The sequence below is a fragment of the Mobula birostris genome, chromosome 5 (genome assembly GCF_030028105.1).
Source record: "Mobula birostris isolate sMobBir1 chromosome 5, sMobBir1.hap1, whole genome shotgun sequence".
NCBI classification, from domain to species: domain Eukaryota; kingdom Metazoa; phylum Chordata; class Chondrichthyes; order Myliobatiformes; family Myliobatidae; genus Mobula; species Mobula birostris.
Window position 1 is genome coordinate 173,846,873 of NC_092374.1, and position 16,443 is coordinate 173,863,315.

Consider the following 16,443-nt stretch of genomic DNA (forward strand, 5'->3'; position numbering starts at 1 on the left):
AGTTACAGGAGCATCAGGACTAGCACTTCCAAATGAGTAGCTGCTTATTCCCTCGGGCTGTGAGACTAATGAATATACTGTCACCGCTGGGGTCTCATCACTAGAACAGCAAGTTGTTAACTGGTTACTGTCATGTTTAACTGTTTTGTGCACTACGTGCAATTTGAATTACATTTTATTAACTTATTTAAGATAATATTTTGTTTAATGTGCTGTGTGTGATACATGTTATTCGGGTGCACTGTGGTCCAGAGGAACATTGTCTTGTTTGGTTGCATATATGTACAGTCAGATGACGATAAATTTGAATGTGAATATGAGTAAAATCTATCATTTCCTTGCTGTGCAAAGAACATTGGAACTTGTTAAGCATGCTCTCTGCAACGAAACCAGTGATTTGTTGAGGTACAATTAGCCTCCACACATTTGTCCTCTATGCCAATAGTAAAGCAGGAAAGTGGCCTGAGACACACTGTAGAATCTGTACTGACGGAGTGAACAGTAGAGCAAGCTTGAGCGGACAGGTAGCCTATTCTTATTTTTCATTACACTTATTATTCGGTGAGATTATTGATAACACACAAAATTTTCATGTGTCATCCAAATTGCCAGTACATTTTAACACAATTCTTTTGAAATTAAAAAGTTAAAAGCAACATGATCTAGTCCTGAAGTGTTTTCATTATTCAATTCTGAGGGATGGATAAGCATTTGGAGGAACGAAGTCTTACATTCCAGTAAGCAGTTAGTCTAACAAAACTTGCTTCCAAAAAGAATGAAGCTACAAGAGAATGACATTTGTATTGGAAAGCATCTGTAAGCTTCTGAAAGATCTGGAAGAATTGTAGCACAAAATTACCTCAGCAACACTGGGGCATAAATTCAATTCAATTTAATTGTCATTTAACCATAGACAAATACCCATGAATACAGCCAAACAGGACAGCATTACTCCGGGGCTAAGGTCCAAAATACAGTACCAAGAGTCACACAAAGCACATACAAGATACGTGCAGGTATGTGTAAGTTATCAGTAAAACAGTCACGCAAAAGAATGGTCCAGACCCTGAGCCCATGAATGCCCCAGAAATTTGCAGTCTACCATTATACAGCTTGACTTCTGCCGTGGGAACACTGAGGGGCAGTACCAACTCCAGCCTGAACCCCTGCCATCCTGCCCCCCATGCGAAGCAAACTGGCTTGGACACCTCTCCCCTGGCGGCTGTAAACAGGCCACACTGCCGATTAAGGCCTCATCCTTGCTATGACTAAGGCCAAGCAGCTCCCCTGCCAATAAACTAGTGAATCAGACTTGCAACATTCCACATCTACAGTGTCTAAAAGGGTCTTACGATCTTTTCAATTACATTAAATCTTGCAGCCTCCCTCCTGGTGGCTGTAGATAGGTAACACCGTAGCTTGACACCCTGAGTCCTTGAATGCCGCAAAAATCTGCAGTTGACCAAAATACAGCTCGCCTTCTCTGAGTGAACACTCGGGGCACAGCACCGACTCCAGCCTCCCCCCTGTGCCACATCGCACCCAGCGGAGCTCACCAGCTTTGACACCTCTCCCCCTGGCAGCTGTAAACAGGCCACATTGCAGCTTACAGCCTCGTTCCTCACTACGAGCAAGACCATGCAGCTCCCCACCGCCCTCCAATAAACCAGTGAATCAGACTCGCAGCATTAGCAATGTCCAAAAGGGTCTTGCGATTACAAGAAAAGTAACAAAGATGGTCACTCGCTATCAGTCTGCATGCCTCCTTCGTGCACTAACTCCTCCGAAGCCTCCCTGACACAAGAGGCATATGATCTACACCAGGTCCAGCCCCTTCAGCTCTTTCTCCACCCAAGACCTGCAGTACTTTAAGTTCTTAATGTCTAGCAGGATCTTGCAATCATAAAAAAAACATATAAAGTTTTAATAACAGGAACTTCAAATATATAAGGTGAAAGGTGAAACATGACTGAGTGCTTAAACAATGAAAAAATTTGACCCAGTACAAATGGAGAAAAATTGGTAAAAATTCCAGACAAAAGTATGTAACCATAAAATTGGAGGCAGGTCTCTTCAAAGAGATGATGCCAGAAAGCACCTGTACACAAAACCAATTGTAGAACTTGATAACCTCTCCCAACAAAACCACGATAATTCAGAATCAATTGAAAATAAAAGGCCTTAATACATGGTCTCAACCTGAAATGCCAGGAATCCCTCCCCCACCTCACCCTCTCCCCCAAAGTTACTGCTCAACCCACAAATATCTTTCAGGAGTTAAATTCTCCATATTGCAGCATCTACAGACTCCTGTCTTCATTGAAGATGGATACCGATGTGAGACAAGACACAAACGAGACCAAAATGAATAGAATAGGATTAGAGTCTTCTGTTGGACACATCCCACTGCTGTCACCAAATGTGAAGGCATGATGAAGCAGACATCAGGAGGTGCTTTAAATGGATCTTTAATAACTCAATAGTAAAGGTACTATTCCCATGTCATTTCTGAGGAGGGAGAAAACTATTTTATACAGACGTCAGGCATTGTTCTCTGCGCCTGGATTGGAACCCGGGGTCTCTGGGCATAACTGCCCATAAAGCCAACACCACAAGGCATTTCAGTCTACAGGCCAAACCATTTGACGTGTACAGGGATGCAGCAAATTCATGACATTAGTTCAAACTATGTTGGCCCTTATTTTACACTGCTTAAATAGTCTTCCATAAATAATTCAAATTCAATATGTAATCCCTTAAAATAGCCCACAAACTCATCTGGAATTAACATTTGAGATAGACTTCCTCCTTACACAACCCACTAAATCCAAAGATCCTACATTAGCCATAATTCATAGTTTAACTGTAAAGGATGTTCGGGGAAGTTCACGCATCCTCTAAGTTACGGCTCACTGACTCATTCTGCAGCCACGGATCCTGAGGGAAAACAAGTGAGGAAGACAGAGTTGTATTTAGAAAATATACTTAAAATTTTAAATAAGTAAATATTGATGTTATACCCACGATGTTATAACGCTTTTTTTCTGGTGTACATATCTATTTCTACGTTAGATTAATGGACAGGCTTGCTCTTCAACTTTAGAACACACAGCGCTCGAAAAGGGACAACAACTCAGCCACGTTGTGACAAAATAGATAATTTCAGTGAAACAGTCATAACAGATAAATTAGCACACTTGAATGTTAAATGTTTGCTGCAGCCTACAAACATTGGACATGATTTACAAGGTAGTCTTCAACAGTTTTCCCAACCTGCGTTTTTAAACTGATGTGTGGGGGGGCTTAAGCAAATGTTGCATCCCCACCACTCTCCACACCCTGTCTATTAGAAAACTTTAGGAATAGAAACCATCACAACTTGTGTGCAGCCCCCGAATTGATGTTTCAAACATCACTGTTGAAGAACCCACTAAATATTGCATGTAGCCTAAAAGAGATACCTCTTTCTGTAGCCCAGCATTATTGCCCTATCCTCGTATTTAGTCATTGTCAGATTGGCTCTTGAGCACAAGCAAATCCACAGAGGGATTTAATACTAAAACAAACTGAACTCTTTCACAAATTAAACCATAAGAACCCTTTGCAGATATTTCTTTCATTTATAGCCCACTAGGTTTATTTTACACAATGAAAGAATTGAAACTATTTACTATGTAATTCTAAAAAAAGAGTTTAATCATGTGATGTCATTTTTGAAATGAATTCAACTGTGTCAGTCTATGTTGCAACATGAAAACAAGTTAAGTGAATCGCCATTAAAAAACAGTTTGTTCCTGAACAATTTTTTTTAAAGCAGTTTAAAACATTTTGTTATCTGTAAAATAAAATGTGGTATTTGATCTATAAATGATACTTTCTGTTTTGACTGCAAAGTTCAAATAAAGCTGCAATTAAAGCTAAAAAAATGCAAATTGCAACAAACTTCAGTTTAATTCACAAACAAAACATTCATCGATTATAAATAAATTACATTGTGACGTGGAATACAATTCTTGCTCTCGAGATTTAATATTTGTCAGTGACAGGTGATTAATTGTCTCGCTCCTCAGTGATACAATGCATCACTGGCAACCAACATACATATCATGATCAACAGGGCAGCAAGAGCAGAAACCCATGGTAGATGTAACTGTAGCCCTCATTATAATGAGTAGAAATGTCTCTGGATAACAGCTTACATTGCTGAGCTGCGTTTGCCCCTGGTACTGCCCAGTGAAGTGCGCAGCCGAGGATCCCTTGCTTTATAATGCTCGTTGAAGTCCAGCCTGAAGTTAAGGAAACGGAGACTTTCATCAGGACTTTTTGTCAATAATACCAGGAATTGTTGGACAATATCCTAAAGAGAGGAAATGAAGATTAATTACATTAAATCTTGCAGCACAAGACATTCTCAATTAGTAGGAACTAACTACATTTAAGCAAATTAGCTTTAAACATGCTCTTAATTAAATTGAACAACAAAAACCCAGAAGATGCTAGGAAGGATGAATGTGTACATGGACAGCTCTGCACTGATCAAAAAATCATACATCCTATGAAGCCTTGTGTAATTAGATTGAAAAAGTATAAGATAAAAATACCATTGCTACATGCCTAACACTCCACCCCTGTTCTCATTTTGGAATGTCATTTTATGAATCAGAGCTGTTTCAAGCAAACCTCCATCATGCCCATCTCCAGGAAAAGTAATGTGTCCTGTATCTACAACTACCGACAAACAGCTGCGTCATCGACCCTAACTAAGTACTCTGGGAGCTTGGTAATAGCCCACATCGGTCAATCTAAAGCTCCTACCATTTGCATACCTCCAAGAGGACCACAACCTTGTCAAGGTTTGAGTGCCTCAATGACCTGGAGAGCTATGTTGGCTGGAGTCAGGGCATTATGCTCTGGCTCTTGGTAGAGTCACCCATGCCAAACAGGTCAAAGGGTAGAGAGCAGTCTAAGAGTGGTCTACTGATCCTCCAGATTTGGGGATTCAGCTCAGGGCCAGCAACCTTGACTGGTAAAACAAAGTTGTTACAGAAACAGCAATGAAGAATCCTTTTATATCTGAGCACGATGGTATTCCTGAGTCTCCGCCCAAGACTTGCATGACTGACAGCATTAAAAACTGAGGAACCTACCGACACAAGGAAGGAGCCCTGAACATTGCCAGAGATGGAAGACCTTCATTGCTGCCCTGAACGCCAGTGACGCAACAGGCAGTAATGATAATAATGACAATTTGCATATAGGCAAAATAGGTCTTTGGAAAACACCATCTCCCTTGCACTGCGTAAACTCTGGATCACCTTGACAATTAGAATACATATGTCAGGATGTTATTCATTGGTTACAGTACAGCCATCAACACAGTAACACCTAACAAGCTCATTTCTCAGTACAGCCATCAACACAGTAACACCTAACAAGCTCATTTCTCAGTACAGCCATCAACACAATAACACCTAACAAGCTCATTTCTGAACTACTGGTGCCTTAGGGCTCCCACCTGTTTTTAGATTTTTGGATCAGCCCAAGACTTGCATGACTGACAGTATTAGTCAGTTAGAATTTGTCATAACATTTCATCTATCCTGATGCCTAACAATGGTGCTTTTTGGGTTGTGTGCCCAGTCACCGGCTCTGCTCCCTGTATACCCATGACTGTGTGACCAAATACAGCCCAACTCAATCCACTAATTAGATGACAACAGTAGAGGAAAGAGATTGCGAACGTTGTGTCCTGGTGTCAAAACAACAACATAATCCCCAGCATTAGCAAGACAAAAGAACTGGTTGACCCAAGGAAATTGGTCAACAGAACCTAATCTTCATCAAGACAGAGGTAGCTGACACCTTCAAGTTCCATTTCAACTGCAATCTCCCCATGTCCCGCCATACTGATGTGGTGATCGAGAAAGCACACCGGCATATGTACTGCCTTAGACATCTGAGAAGACTCAGCTTTGTTCACAAGGATTCTCTTAAACTTTTACAGATGCACTATACAAAGTATCCTAACAAGTTGTACCTCAATCCCTGATGGCCAGACTCAAGTACAGCTTCAGCTCTTTCATGTCCCCTTCCCAGGATTGCTACCACATTCTCAAATCCTCAATTCTTCCTTTTCCACACAGTCACTTTATCTTTTCTTTATACAATACCGCAGTGTGCACTACACCTTTGAACCATTCTGCTGCCTGCACTTGTCATATTTACTGGTGTATCCATTATTGTATACTGCTTGCACTGTGAGCTTCGAGAAGATGAATTGGTCCCTATTGTGTATGACAAGTAATTAATCTGAATCTGAAAAACGTAGATGCCAGAACTCAAATGAAACAGAAAATATTGGGGACAGGCAACAAGTCAGGCAATACAGCGAGAGAAGAAACAACAGAACCAGGAGATGTAGAACGTGGCTGGAGATAGAAAATCATGGAATTGCAGCACATTAACAAGCTCTTTTGGCCAACCTCGTCTATGCTGACTGTGAAGCCTAGCTACGCTAACCCATTTAATTGGTAATTGGCTTATTACTGTCACCTGTACCGAGAACTCCTGATGAGCCATGACCTGCACAAGAGCCCTCGAGCCATGCATCACCATGGAGGCCACATGTCAGTGCCTTTGTAAACCTATGATCTGCAACACAGTTACAACTTATTACTTGGCAGAACAATCATATCTTGATGAAAGCTCACTGATCTGAAACATTTTCCTCCCCCTTACTAAATTAATAAGTTGGGATATAATCCAGTCAAAACCAAGCGCAAGGGAAACATGAGAAAAGGCCTTGCATAAATTGTTGATCATGAACAGAGCACAAAAACAGATGCAGATTTCCAATAAAGCGTTAAAGAATTAAGAGAGTAAATTGATAATTCTTTTTCATTAAATTTCCATTCAGGATGGAAGGAGATCATCTATTCTTCACTTTATCTCAAATATTCATTGTTGCACAGTTGAAAATTCGTGATCTCAATGTGTTATTAAGACTTGAGCAGAGGTACACTGCTCTATTCATGTACTCCCAATGCATACCATAATTGTAGAGTGGAATTACTTACCTGGTAAAAATGTGAGCATACACGTATCTGAGAACACATCTTCGGAATTAACTGCTGGAATTCATTAATTCTCTTATTTTCTGCCTCTTCTTCAGCTGCTGTTGTTCCCCACTTTCCCTAAATGGAGGAGTAAAATTAATTCAGTGTTTTCCAGGATATGACTAGATTGTGGAATTGTGTGGGGAACAAAACTGATAGTTATATTCCATCCACCAAGAATACAAATGCCGTGCATTGGAAGAACATAACTGCAACTCTCCCTCTAGGTACCACTTGGCGGTTCAGAAAACCAACCAAATATTTTTTTCCTATAATTGCTTGGTGTAACTTTTCCATCACTCACTTCACCCATTACTCCAACACTCCCAGCCACCAGCATGACTTCCAATCCCAATCCCTTCACCGTGAATCATTTTCTCCACAGCACAGAAGCAGGCCTTCAGCCCAGCTCGTCCATGCTGACCAAAATGTCCACATGAACTAGACCCATTTGCCTGCATTTGGCCCATATCTCTTTAAACCTTTCTCATCCATGTACCTAATCAACTAGTGTTTTAACTTTGCAGTTGTACTCACCACCATACCTCCTCTGGCAGCTCATTCCACACCACCACTCCCTGTGTGAAACATTTGCCCTCAGTTTCCCTTTAAATTTTTGTTCTGTCACGCTTAACCTGTTTTGGACTCTCCTACCCAGGATAAAGTATTGTGCCCACCCTTATCTATGTCTCTCATGAGTTTATTCACACTCTGGAGGAAACCGTCTCAGCCTATCCATTCTCTGTTTGAACTCAGGATCTCCAGTCCCAATAACATCCATGTGGATATTTATTGTACACTTTTCAGCTTAATGACACCCTTCCTATAGCTAGGCGACCAGAATTGCACATAGTGCGATCTCACCGACGTCTTGTACAGAACATTTTCTTTTTCCTTAAATGGAAAATCCTGCAAAAAGCAGTGGACACAGCCCAGTCAATCACAGGTAAAGTTCTCCCCACCATTGAGTACATTTATACGGAACACTGTTGCAGGAGAGTACCATCCATCATCAGGGATCTCCACCACCCATGTCAATCTCTCTTCTCATTGCTGTCATCAGGAAGAAGGTATAGGAGCTTCAGGACCAACACCAGCAGGTTCAGGAACAATTATTACCCTTCAACCATCAGTCTCTTGAACCAGATGGGATAACTTCACTTGTCCCATCACTGAACCATTCCCACAATCTATGGAGTTACTTTCAAGGACTCTTCATCTCATGATCTCGATTTTTTATTCTTTTGAATTTACACAGTTTGTTGTCTTTTGCTGACTAGTTGTCCACCTGTTGGGTGTGGTCTTTCAGTGATTCTATTATGGTTGTTGGATTTACTGAGTGTGCCTGCAAGAAAATTAATCTCAGGATTGTATATGATGATATATATGTACAGGTACTATGATAATAAATTTACTTTGAACTTTGTGCAAATGGAACACAACATCTTAACTCTTGTGTTCAGTGCCCTGATCGATGACGGCAAGCATCCCAAGCATTGTCTTCATTGTTCTGTTTATCCATGTCACCACTTTCAGGGAATTGTGTTCTTGTACCCCAGGTCTCTTATTCTACACTTTGCAGGGACCTGCCACTTATTGTGAATGCCCTTCTGTGATTTAACTTAGCAAAATGTAAATCTTTGCACTTGTCATGGCTAAATTCAATCTGCCATTCCTTGACCCCTTTTCCCAGCCATACTGTAATCTTAGATACCTTCTTCACTGTCCACTATACCACCAGTTATGGCATCATCTGAAACCTTGCTAATTGTGCCAATCAGGCCTCTGAAAAAACCACCTGCAACTACTATCCTCTGATTCCTACTACCAAGATAAGTTTGTATCCAGTTGATTGGCTCACCTGGATTCCATGTCATCTAACTTTCCAGCCCAGCTTACCATGCAGGACTTTGTCAAAGACCTTGCTAAAGTCCATGCAGCCAACATCTACCACCTTGTCCACAGCAATCCCTTTGGTCATCACTTGAAAAACGCAATCAAATTCATGAGACATGATTTCCAATGCACAAAGCCACCCTGACTATTCCCTAATCAGTCCTTGCTTTTCCAAATTTCTCTCAGAGTCCCCTCCATTACCTTTCTTACCACTGATGTTGGGGTCACTATACTGTAGTTCTCTGGTTTGTCCTTGTAGCCCTTCTTATATAAAGGCAATCAATTTGGCCACTCTCCAGTATTTGGGTACATCACCCATGGCAAATCTCTGCCAGGTCCCAGCAATTTCTTCCCTAACCTTCCACAATGTCCTAGGATTCTCTTGATGTGCTCCATGGATTTATCCACCATTATACACTTTAAAAATTACTAGCACCTCCCTTTTGCAATGTGGATGCTTCAGGATATCACTGTTCTCTTCCCCGAATTCTCTAGCCCACCTGCCTTTCTCTAGAGTAAATACAGATGAGATATATTCATTCAAGGCCACATTCATTTCACATGCCTCCATATACAAGACGATTACAGTGAACCTTAAAGGGACCTGTAAACTCCTAGTTAACTTTTTAATTTTAATACAGTTCGAGAACTTCTTCAGATTATCCCATATCTAACTCACAACCTCCTGTTGCCCTCTTAATTTCCTGCTTCAATGTCTGCCAACATCCCTTAAGACCACAAATGGTTCACAAGACATCTGCTTAAACTTGACATACCTCCTTCTGTTTTCCTGTTCAGCACTTCAATCCCTTATGTAAAAAGATCCCCCAATTCTGCCAAAGATCAAGTACTAAGTATATTTATTACCAAAGTACATATATGTCACCAAATACAACCCTGAGTTTCACTTTCTTGTGGGCAGATTCAATAAATCCGTAACAAAATCAATGGAAAACTGCATCACCTTGTGTGTTCAACCAGTGTGCAAGATAAAACAGACTGAAAATACAAAAAGAAAAATAATAATAAGAATAAATAAATAAGCAATAAATATTGAGAACACAAATCCTTAGGTTGTGGGAGCATTTCAATGATGGGCAAGCTAAGTCAGGGTGAAGTTATGCCCTTTGGTTCAAGGGTCTGATGATTATGGGGTAATGACTGTTCCTAAACGGTTTTTGGCGTTTTCACTCTTGTGGGGTGGGTTGATGTTACTGTCACTGCTCTTTTCTGCATGTGAGTGGGTTGGGGATCGTTATTGTCGCTGGTTTTTCTGCGGATAGAGATTGTTACTGTCGATATTTTTTCTGTGGGGGGTAGTTGATGCTATTGTGGTTGTTTTTAATTCCTGAGGGGGGGGAGCGGATTTTGGGGTCTGCCGGGCGGCGGGGGGAGTTGATGGCTTTTCTTTCAACTCCATGGTCTTTCTGTATATCATGGCTACCTGGAGAAGACAAATATCAGTTCATTATAGGTGCATACTTTGACAATGAAATGATCCTTTGAACCTGGTGGTGTGAGCCCTGAGGCTCCTGTACCTTCTTGCTGATAGCAACAATGAAAAGAAAGCATGTTCAGGATGGTGGGAATCCCTGATTATGGATGCTGCTTTTCCTGCGACAACATTTCCTGTAGATGTGCTCGATGGTGAGGAGAGCTTTACCCGTGATGGACTGGACCATATACACAACTGTTTGTAGGGTTTTCCGTTCTGCCTTTAACTCTACCAGGAACATGCTGGCCCTAAACTCTTCCTATTTCACTTTTAAAAACCTTCCTACTTGCTAGGTATCCCTTTAACTGCAAACAGCCTCTCCCCCCACCAGCCACATCTTCATCTTCCTCTTCCCACTGCTTTTGGCAGGGACCACTCTACCCCGAGTCCCTGGTTTGCTCCTCCCTCTTCCTCCCCAGGCACTTTCACCTGCAACCACAGGATTGTAACACCTGTCCTTACACCTCTTCTCTTACCACCACCCAGGAGGCTCAACAGTTCTTCCAAGTGAGGGGGAGATTCACATGGACCTCCTCCAACCTTGTTTATTGCATTTTGTGCTCTTAGTGTAGGTTCTTCTGCATTGGTGTGACCAAATGCAGAGTAGTGACTGCTTTGCTGAACACCTGGGCTCCGTCCACTATGGCTATCTGAAGTCCTTGTTGGTTAGCCATTTTAATTCTCCTCCCCACAAACTTGTCTGTCCTTAGCCTTCTCTATTGGCCGGGTACGGCTAAATTCAAACTAGAGGAACAACACCTCATATTCACCCTGGGTAGTCCACAACTCAATGTCATGAATGTCAAATTTGCCAATTCCAGGTAACCTACTCCTGCTGTCCCCATCTCTCTCCTCCCAATCTGCTGGTTCTATCTCTACTCAATGCAGCCCCTGAACAGCCCCTCCCCACGAACCTGTTTTGTTCCCCTCCTCCACCATCTACTTTCATATCAGCCACACACATCTTCCACTGGCTCCCCCACCCCCACAATTCTCATCTGCCCAGCCCACCCCTTCCTTATATGATTCCATGTCTCTCCTACCTCTGTTAGTTTCCATCATCTGCAGCCCTTTGCAGCCTCCATCCATTACCTCCCAGCATCTGTTGCTATTTCTATGGCTCTCTCTACCATCCATTTATCACCTTTCCTCACCTCTATCCACCTATTGTTTTTCAGCTCTTGCTCCATCCCTTGCCCAACCTCTTTATACTGGCTATGTACCCTCTATCTTTCGGACCAGATGAAGGGTCTCAAGCCCTTGCCCATTTCCCTCCACAGATGCTGAGTTCCTCTAGTAGTTTGTTTTTCTCCCCTCTCTCTCTCCCCCAAATCAAGCTTTACCTTCAAAGTTATCCTCACGCTAATGTACGTGGACCAATCCTATCATCTTTTCATAACTATCTAAAAACTAACAAAATTATGATCAGTGGTCTCAAAATGTTCCCCAACTGACACATTAGTCACTTACCCTGTCTTATTTTCCAGCAGAAGGTTCAAGCATTGCCTGTCTCGTGGGGCTACCTATACAGAGCTTGGGAAAAATTTCCTGGACGTACTGAACAGATCTGTCCCATTCAACTTCTGAGCATTAGGGCAATCTCAGTCTCAGCTGGAAAGTTAAAATCACCTACTGTTACACCCGTATTACTCTTACAACTATCTGCAATCTCCCTCCATATTTGCTCCTCTTCTCTGCAGGACTGTTGGGATCTACAGAATAATACCAAAGTGATCACAATTTTTTTATCTGTATATTCTTGCAGGATGATCCCCGAGTAACATCCTCTCATTTCTCCTAACAACCTGTTGAAAACTGTCAGCATTTTTCCATTTTTGAGTCCCCTTTGAAGATTTGGCACCAGGTTGCCATCCCCAAAATGGACTGCCAGGAAAAGCATTTCTGTTGCTCCCCAATTTACAAAGCTATTTTAATTCTGTACAGGGAGACATCTTGAAAGTTAAAGCTCTTGTTTTTAAAGATCAAATGTTTATCTAATCTCCAAGACCAACACAAATTTATCACATCTGCAGTGACGTAACTAGAAGTAACTTCTTCCAATAGCTGTTGTACAGCTTGCTTAATGCACAAAAGTGATTTGGTAAGAATTAATTTATTAAAATAACAGAGGTTATAATGTACATAGCCAAAATGCTTTGCATACAATGAAAAACCCATTTCACTTGTACCATTACAGCATCACTTTTGTACACATCAATATACCACCAGTTGTAATGGAATGAGAGAATCAATAAATAATTTTGAGAGAGTTGGCAAAAAGAGCTGTGTTGATCTAACCCTGGAAGCAGATCAAAGCAATAACATTCCCTGATCTGTGACAAATCCCCTGCCTCAGCTTCTTCAACTGAAACCTTACTCTTATGTTCCTACTTAGGAAAGACAAAAAATGTATATCCCGAAGTAGACTATTGCTGCTTGAGGCTCAGTAGTGGATTTAACCAGTTTGAACTTTGTAACATATGTGGGGATAAATACAGACTTTAAATGGGGGCCTCATCTGCAATTGTAATTCCAACCATGGCAGTCTGGATCAGGGTTCATTACACTCCAGAGAGAACAGCATAAAATCCAAGATAAAACACTGCATCGGCAGAAGAACATATCTAAAGATACACTGTGCTCCCAGAAGGACACTAGGGAGTGAGAAATGCTGCACTGTCAAAAGGACAGTGCTGGAGGGAGGGAGGAATGGGTACTGCACTGTGGAAGTGGCATCTCTCACCCTGCAGTTTCAGTTGGATGTAAAAGATTCCACAGTCATAATTCAACCAGGAGGAGAATTGCCCTTGTGCTCTGAGAGCATTATTAAATTTTTATTCAGCATTGTTAAAAAAAAGATAATCTAGCAATTATTCTTCTGCACAAAGACTTTTGCCTTGTACAATTTTAGTTCTCGTCTTTGTGCAGGTTACAACAGTGAATACACTCCTCTGGTTGTAAAGTTAAGAGAGTATAGTGAAGTGGAGGCTTTGCAGCTGAAATTGCAGCTCCAGCATCACTATCTCAAAGCATAACCTACTGTACTGGCAAGCTAGATCTGGCATACTAGATCGACTGGAAATAACAGCCTCAGTGATATACAACAAAGAGTTCATCTTGTGAGCCATGACCGTCTAACACACGAGTTGCTGTTTTTATTACTTACTGACCGAGTTAGAATGACTAGAAAGACCTAGTTGCCAGACAGGGTTAATAGCAGATGGCATGAGCTGCAGCACAAGGGAGATACTTACTGACATTATCCTCACTAATCTATCCCTTGCAAATACCTATTGCAAATACTGGAGCAATAGCTAAGTGATTAACCACACATTATTCTTGGAGACAGTTCCATCTTTATACAAAAGGCATTGTGTGGTGTCACCATTCTGTGAACCGAGACAGTTTCAGAAAAGATCTCACAGCTCTAAGCTGTTCACTAGGAGGTACCTTGAACTTTTAATAAAAGCAGTATCACTGCATTCCTCCACAATCCAGGTCTAGCACTTTCCTCACTCCACTGGAAAAAGGCCAAGATGTTCTTTATTGCCTTTCCAACATCATATTTAGTGGAGCACAGTTTCAGTGCAGTCGCACAAATTCTTTCAAAGCAATGAAACAGACTGCAAATTACTGAACGTAGGGATCTGAGACTCCTTCAGCCTGATATTGAGAAGCTGATATCACTGCACCAAGCCCATGAAGCACTGAATAGTTGAGTAACTAATGCATGCTCTAAAATTGTTAATAAAATTTGTTTCACTGTAATTAGTTTTATTTGTAGCTTTAATTGATTTGAATATTTTTTGCAATTATTTGTCACTGTTCTAAGTTTGCAGTTCCTATTTTATTTCACTGTGCATTGTAAATCAAAATTGTTTATAGTTTTTATGTGATGGCCGGAAAGAGAGAGGGGTCACTGGAGAGGTGGTTTGGGAGCCAAAAAACCTTTGGGAACCACTGCTCTGAACAAACTATTCCAATCACTAGACAGATCTGCTTTAAAGAGTGGAAAATTATCCAGGTATATACAGTTCACAAAAAAGTCCAAATCTCGCTGAATTACTGCCCTATTGGTCTCCATCATCAGTACATTGGATAGTATCAATCATTAAGTTTCAAACAATATTTACTCAATAATAAACTGTTCACTGGTACTCAATGTGGTCTCTAGTAGGACGGCTGATTCCAAACCTCATTACAATCTTAGTTACAACATGAACATAAAACTGAATTGCAGAGGCGAGGCAAGAATCACTGTCCTTGACACTAAAACTCAATATAACTAGCTGGTACAGCGATCGCCTTCTTCCTAAATTTGGACTTTGCAGTTCCTGCTGGTGGTCATAGAATGTACAGTCCTAGCACAACTTTTCACATAATTAGGTATTTTTTGCTGCATGGGGCATCTATCTTGGCAACATTGAGGTTTGGTCTAAAATGTGGTCAGACTTTAATCATCTCAAAAAGAGAGTCCAATCATCTAATAGCTGCTACTACATCTCCCAACATTATCTAGAAAACCAGAATTTTAACTGCAAGTCATATAATACCATGGCCACAAGATTAGATGCTTGGCATTCTGCAGCGAGCAATTTGCCTTCTAACTCTCCAAAGCCTAGAAGAATAATACTGGGAGATTTTAATTGTCAAAAACGGTAAAACTAATATCTGCCACCCAACCATTTAGAAACCCCAAAGGGTTGTTATCAGCTCAGCAGGTAATGCTTGCCACATTTCCTTACAACTCTCTAGACTCCCAGTTCCTCTGCTCCCTTCCAACTAACTGGGACCCAGTTCTAGTGATAATACTCTCATCGCAGTAACTACAGCAGTTGAAGCTCATCACTGCCGCCTTGAGGAATCGTATAGATAGAGATAAAATGCCATTCTTGTCAAAGGTGCTAACATCAGGAAATTAATCTACAATTAATTTGTTGGGTACCCTGATATGAAAGAAGTGTTAGAAAACTGCAGTTTATAGAACCTGCTCCAACTGCTTCTATCACTGTTAATAGATACAGCTTTACTCATACCTCCTGCTGTTATAGATCCTAACCCATGATACAGCATTTCAGCAACACATCTATCATACCTCAGTCTGTCTTTCCTTCTTCAATTCTGCATACCGCAGACGATGATGTAATTCCTCAAGGGCCGAACGATACATGGACTCTTGCGCACTCTGAAACTCCAAGATTCGATCAAACAGTGCTCGAAGCTGTGTTAACAGTTCCTTGAACAGAAACGATCAACCATTAGGAAAAGGTTCAAAATATTTCCATTGACAGCTAAGCAATGCTGTTGTCAGCCACAATGTACTTGACAGATTAAACCTGGGAATGACTTTGGGCCTGTACTAAGTTGGTTTGTGGATTCCGTTCGACTTTTTGACCCTGAGTCGAAGTTCTTCAAGCCAACACTTGCTGCGTATATGGCTATTGCAGGGTCTTCCAGTTACTGCATAGTGCAACTGCAGCACATCACCTGCCCTGCCATCTGCTCCGATTAACTAATGTCTTATTTATTAGTTTAATTAGTGTTTATTAGATTTCACCACTGTGAATGGGCAGAACTTGCTGCATTGATTATAAGCACTTGTTCAACCAGAACATACAGGAGGAAATAAAGGCGAAATCACACACTTATTCACCTGCACCCCCATCTTGTGACTTCACAATGTAGGTATTCACAATCAGAAACAGACTATGAGCATTGTTTCACCATTAGATTGAAACTATCCAAGCTGATTAAATGGGCCCTTCTTCGTGCTTTCTTGTGTCACTTGCTCTCCATCTGCAAGAATCATCAGCAACATCACAGCACTAACGCAGAAGACTATCTTCAGCTTGGATTTGTTAGTTTCTGGATCATGCAACCCTTGCTGATACACAAAAGCAATGGAAATGTTCAGGATGTCATTCTACTCATTGTATC

At 41.2% G+C, this 16,443-nt stretch overlaps 1 protein-coding gene across 1 annotated transcript in view; it reads right to left on the reverse strand.

Moving 5' to 3' along the window:
* Positions 1-902: 902 nt before the first annotated feature.
* The window catches only part of tubgcp3 (tubulin gamma complex component 3), a 133,578-nt gene continuing 118,037 nt past the window's right edge, over positions 903-16,443 (reverse strand). Inside the window, exons 20-23 of the mRNA XM_072258910.1 lie at positions 15,602-15,742; positions 7,077-7,193; positions 4,200-4,357; positions 903-2,937 (exon numbers count right to left, since the gene is read on the reverse strand). Coding sequence (XP_072115011.1) covers positions 2,910-2,937; positions 4,200-4,357; positions 7,077-7,193; positions 15,602-15,742 — 444 coding nt within the window. The 3' untranslated portion in view covers positions 903-2,909. The remainder of the gene's footprint in view (positions 2,938-4,199; positions 4,358-7,076; positions 7,194-15,601; positions 15,743-16,443) is intronic.